The sequence below is a fragment of the Trichosurus vulpecula genome, chromosome 2, assembly GCF_011100635.1.
Source record: "Trichosurus vulpecula isolate mTriVul1 chromosome 2, mTriVul1.pri, whole genome shotgun sequence".
Lineage (NCBI taxonomy): Eukaryota > Metazoa > Chordata > Mammalia > Diprotodontia > Phalangeridae > Trichosurus > Trichosurus vulpecula.
Window position 1 is genome coordinate 321,570,893 of NC_050574.1, and position 6,000 is coordinate 321,576,892.

At 42.6% G+C, this 6,000-nt stretch overlaps 1 protein-coding gene across 1 annotated transcript in view; it reads right to left on the bottom strand.

Annotated features, from left to right (window-relative positions):
* The window catches only part of ARMC8 (armadillo repeat containing 8), a 129,855-nt gene extending 128,829 nt beyond the window's left edge, over positions 1–1,026 (bottom strand). Inside the window, exon 1 of the mRNA XM_036744695.1 lies at positions 848–1,026. Within this exon, the coding sequence (XP_036600590.1) occupies positions 848–892 (45 nt within the window). The 5' untranslated portion in view covers positions 893–1,026. The remainder of the gene's footprint in view (positions 1–847) is intronic.
* Positions 1,027–6,000: the final 4,974 nt, after the last annotated feature.

Sequence of the window (6,000 nt, forward strand, 5' to 3'; positions counted from 1 at the left end):
CAGCTCCAATTGTAAGGGCTGTACAATTTCCACCACTGGCCCTAGTTCCGACCTCTCTCCAGCAAAACCGATTGGTATCCTCCCCCTTCTAAGTGACAGCCTTCCAAGCGCCGGAAGGCCAGACTTACAAGTGTGCCCTTTCCCCATGCTTGTCAACGTCTGGTCACCCTCTTTTTATTCTTTTAACTCCTCCAAGGAGTTGATCTGTTATTACCCGCCGCTAAGCACACAAACCCCGGGCAGCTCAAGCCAGAGAAATGACCCCATGGACAGCTCCGGATAAAAGAGGGCAGACAGCAAACACTTTTCCAGGACTTGCAGCATGGACCACCCCGCCAACTGAGCCGCAAGCTACTCCCGCACGTGCCCCGCTCCCAGGCTTGGCCCCCCTGGAAAGTGTGGGGGGGTCTCCAGCCCGGAGCCCCGAGCCCGGCAGGCTGCCCTAGCTCCGCCCCTCCCTTCTAGCCTCCCCGGGGCTCCGTGGGGAGCCGGGGGGAGGGGGCTGCCCCACGCTCCGGGCAGGGAGATGAGCCATCAGCCCCCGCCGCGACCAGGTTTTGGGGTGGACAGACGTCATGGCAACCAGGTACAGGCAGCCCCACCGGCGCCGGGGGTTCCGGATCCCCGTAGGGCCCCGCTGCCCAAGGCTGATCTCCGACTCCCTAGTCCCCAGAGCGAGAGCTCCCCAGACACCTCCCTGGAGCCCAGCCGGCTGAGGAGGGAGGGCCGCCCCCCGGGGAACTGGACGGGATCCACCGGAGTCGGTGGAGAACGTGGCCGCGCCCGGAAGGCGGCGGAGCTGCCCCCCCTCCGTCCCCACCCCGGGCGGCCGCCGCGGGTCACTCACCGAAAGGACGCTCATGCGGATTGGGGTCTCCAGCAGACACGCCATCTTGATCCTTCCCACCGGGTTGGGGTAAGGCCAGGGATGGCGTCGGCACTTTCGACGGCGGCCTTCTTCCGCCGCTACCAATCCCTGTCACTAGTGGAAAGGCTGGCGAGGGAAAGGTGCACACCGGTGCAGGCGCGGCCGTAGCTCCGGGAAGAATCCTTGATAAGGGAAAAAAAAAAAGAAAGTGGAGCCTTCTAACGAATCGGCTTATGGGAAACAGACATTAATCTTAGTTGAGGGGATTGAGACCAAGGGGAGGGGCGGTGTTCAGCAGTTGACGCATGCGCGTAGGGGGAATTGCCCTCGTGCAAACCCTCCGCTCGGGCGGGGCAAGATCTTTCACGCTGAGTGGGGGCCCCCTAGAGGATGAGAATTAATGAAGCGTTTTTCATGTTTTAAGAAAAAACTTTTTTTCTATTTGGAACTGGCAGGAACCTTGTCCAACCCCTTTGTTTTACAATTAAATTGTAGTTCACAGAGATTGAGACTTGTTCAAGGTCACACAGATAGTGAAGTAAAACAGAGATCCCATCATGGGTGCTTTGAAGCCCCCAGAGACCCTTTCCTTTCCGTGTGTAGCGTGGTAAGGTTTATGAAGCGCTTCTCAAAACACTTCACAGATGAGGAAACAGAAGTGAAGTGACTAAGGCAAGGTCACTTCATTATTTTAGTATCTAACGCCTAAGGCCGATGTCACATATTCAAAGTTAAGTTGAACATTGAGATAATTATATAATTTAGAAGAAAAAAAGCCAAAGCAAGTAAGGATTTAATTTAGAATGCTATATAAGTGTGTTAAGGTGTGGCGGCATCGCTTGAAACTGCACTAAGACCCAAAGACTCCAACTTCTGAGACAAGAACTCACTATTTGAGAAAAACTGCGGGGAAAACTGAAAAATAGTACGGCAGAAACCAGGCAAAGATCAATATCTCACACATATCAAGACAAGGTCAAAAAGGGTACTTGATTTACGCATAAAGAGTGATACCATAAGCAAATTAGATCATCAAGGAATAGTTTACCTATCAGATCTATGGAGAAGGGAAGAATATATGACCAAACAAGAGAGAGAGAGAACATTATGAAATGTTAAAGGTATAACTTTGATTACATCAAATTAAAAAGGTTTTGCACAAACAAATCCAATGGAACCAAAATTATAAGGAAAGCAGAAAACTGGGGAGGAGGGGGGGATTTTGCAACAAGTATCTCCAATAAATGCCTCATTTCTTAAATATATAGAGACCTGAGTCAATTTTATAAGAATAAAAGTCATTCCCCAATTGATAAATGGTCAAAGGATATGAACAGTCAGTTTTAGATGGAGAAATCAAAGCTATCTATAGTCATATAAAAAAATGCTCTATATCACTATTGATTAGAAAAATGCAAATTAAAACAATTCTGAGGTACCACTTGATACCTATCAGATTGGCTAATATGACAGAAAAGGAAAATGATAAATATTGGAGCTGTCCCAATTTTCCCAATTGGGACACTGAAGAATGTCGGTAGAGTTGTAAACTAATCCAGCCATTCTAGGAAGCAATTTAGAACTATACCCAATGGGCAATCAAACTGTGCATACCATTTGATCCAGCAATAATACTGCTACTAGGTCTATATCCCAAAGAGATAATAAAAAAGGGGAAAGAACCTACATGTACAAAAACATCTGTAGCAGCTCTTTTTGTGGTGACAAAGAATTGGAAATTAAGGGAATGCCCTTCAATTGAGGAATGGCTGAACAAGTTGTGGTATATGAATGTAATGGAATACTATTGTGCTATAAGAAATAACAAGCAGGATGATTTCAGAAAAATCTGGAAAGACTTACATGAACTGGTGCTGAATGAAGTTAGCAGAACCAAGACAACATTGTACACAATAACAGCAACATTGTGCAACGATCTACTATAATGGACTTAGCTCTTCTAAGCAATGCAATGATCCAAGAATTCCAAAAGATTAATGATGAAAAATGCTATCCACATCCAGAAAAAAAACCAAAACCTATGGAGTCTGAATACAGATCCAAGCATACTATTTTCACTTTTTTTTTTTATTTTTGGTTTTCATGGTTTTTCCCTTTTGTTCTGATTCTTCTTTTATGACATGACTAATGTGGAAATATGTTTATCATGAGTGCACATGTACAACATATATCAGATTAGTTGCTGTGTTGGAGTAAGGGAGAGAGGGAGAGAAATTTGGAACTCAAAATCTTATAAAAATCGATGTTGAAAACTATCATTACATGTAAGTGAAAAAAATAAAATACTATTTTCAAAGCTTAAAAAATTAAAACAGGAAATGGCCCTAAGATGTATGGGACACCCTGTAGAGCAGAAAGTGTACCGGACTTGGAGTAAAGAGTTCCTTGATTTACTTGGGCATGGTCATATGCCACTCCATGCTCACAACCAGTAAGTTTGAATGCTTTGATTTTCATTTGACAGGTGAAATAACAGACATAGGCCAAAAACAAACAAAAAACCCAAAAGACCAAAAGTAAGAGAACTGACTAAACAATCAGTGGACACACTTGATCAACCATGGCATAAAAGGAAATCAAATGTATTAAATATTTTAATATATTATACTGGTGATTTTATTTTTAAAATTAAATTTTATAGATAAATTTTGTCAGTCATTTTGAAGTAACCCCCTACCTTCCCTCTACATTGAAACCTCCCTGTGACAAAGAATTGCAATTTAAGTAAAAAAAAAATGTCCAGTGTAGCGATCACATACTTCATTTTATAAAGCTTTGATGGGGAATTTAGAAAAGTTCCCATTTCTAAATTATCCCTTTAAGTGGAAAGATTGGAGGAACTCAATCAAAGAATAGTAAAAGGATACCATCTTCTAAACCAGAGCCACAAATTTGAAGTGGTTATATTATGGGATTTAATACCTGAAAGTTTTAGAATAATAGGTGAAATTGTGGAACTTTTGACTAAAATTATGATCTATTTAGCTTTGACCTGTTATTTCAAATAGCCAATGAGCTAACACTTATGTCCATTCATAAATATGACATTTTGTAAGGATGGCATAACTACAAATAACTATGACAATTATTCATAAGAAGGGGCAAGACCTGGGAACTTCAAGCTAATGAAGCTTACTTTCCTACCAAGCAAGCTGACAGAATCTATAGTAGAAAGCATAGCAATGAACACAAGTATGAGTAAACTATTAAAGGAAATGTTTTCAGGAAACTTCAATATTTCCATGAATCTATGATTTCATTGATGTGGGTATGTACTCAGTCTTTGGATCACAACACATCCAAGATATCTGTCTGTGTGAGTCTTGTCCATTCTTCTGGTGGTTTAAAATTTTTTTTTTAAAATTTGTTTTAATCAGCCAAAATCTGTCTTTTCACCCTCTCACCCTAACCACCCTACCCCAATTGAGAACATAAGAAAAACAAAAGGCATCATAAAAATTATAGTTAACCCAAACAAATCTCCACATTGAACATGCCTCCCTCCTTCCCCACAATGGTCTCATTCTTCATTCTGAGTTTTTCACCTCTCTGTCAGAAGACAGGGGCTACATTTCATCATTAGTCCTCTGGAATCCTGGTTGATCATTATGCCGATAAGAATTCGGCACAATAGTATTCCATCACATTTATATACCAGAATGCTCATCCATTCTGCAGTTTATCCCTCAGATGATCCCTCAGCTTTCCATTCTTTCCACTTCAAAAGAATTGTAAACATTTTTGTACATCCGTAGAGTTTGTTTTGCTCAGGACTAATCCTTCCCAAAATTGGCCCTGCCTCTAATCCTCCCTCCGCCCACTTATTTTCCTATTTTTCTATTGAATGAAATGTATCCCGGTATCCAAATCTGTGTGTGTGTGTGTGTGTGTGTGTGTGTGTGTGTGTGTGTGTGTATTTCTCCCTCCTTTGACCAGTTCAGATGGGAGTAAGGATCCAATGTCAGCCAATTACCCATCTCATCCCCTCCTCTTGTATAGTGAGCACTATACTTCTGCACCCTTTATTATGTGAAATAAATTTCCCTAATCTTCCTATTCTTCCCCAACCCCACAGTATATTCCTCTTCCTGCTTTCCATTCTTTTCTAAGGTTTTGGTAACTCAACTCAACCTCTCCCTCTCCTTCTCCTCTCCAAAGGGAGATAAATTTTGATGGCCAGAAGCTCCTCAGTTAACTTGGGATTCACTGGCTAGTTTACTGGCTTCCTTCCTTTCTTTTCTTCCTTCCTTCCTTCCTTCCTTCCTTCCTTCCTTCCTTCCTTCCTTCCTTCCTTCCTTCCTTCCTTCCTTCGTCCCTTCCTTCGTCTGTCTGTCTGTCTGTCTCTCTCTCTCTCTCTTTCTTTCTTTCACAAAACCTTAAACCCAGTTCACTCTGAAGCTCATAGATTGGACCACAATAGGTCCCCGCCCAAGCTCCACCTAGTGGCTGTATTTTGGCCCCTCCCACCTTAGAGTGAATGCCTTTTGGTAACCATTTCTCTTTGGAACAGCAGCCCTGAGGGTCTTCCCCTCCCAGCTTGATTTTTTTTCTTTTTTTCTAATTAAATGGGTCATCCCTTGACACACTTCTTAAAGAGGCCTATTCACTGAATGGGTGTTACTTCACTCAAAGTGAGAACCTGAAAAGGCCTTAGCACGAAAGGGCCAAGGTCTCCCATTGCATCCTGGGCCATTTCCAGTGGTCCTGATGAATATCAGGCCATTGGACCCAGGTGGCTCTGGAGGAGAAAGTGAGGCTGGTGACCTTAAACAGCTCTCCCTCACTCAAATCAAAGTCAACCACAAATCATGTCATTAACACAACAACAACAACAACAAGGATCAACAAGATATAACAGAACCACTCCCAGGCCTTGTTTAATTGGATTCCTTCTAAGGGTCCCAACCTTCCCATGATGATAGGGATCAAAGAGGACTTATATCATAACCTCATGTTTTCACATTAGCAGTTTATCCTTGTTTAGTCCTTTATCATTTTTCTTTCACATTTACCTTTTTATATTTCTCTTTAACTCCAAAGTCTCTCTGTGGCTCTGGTCTTTTCATCAGGAATGCTTGAAAGTCCTCTATTTCTTTAAAAATCTGTTTGTT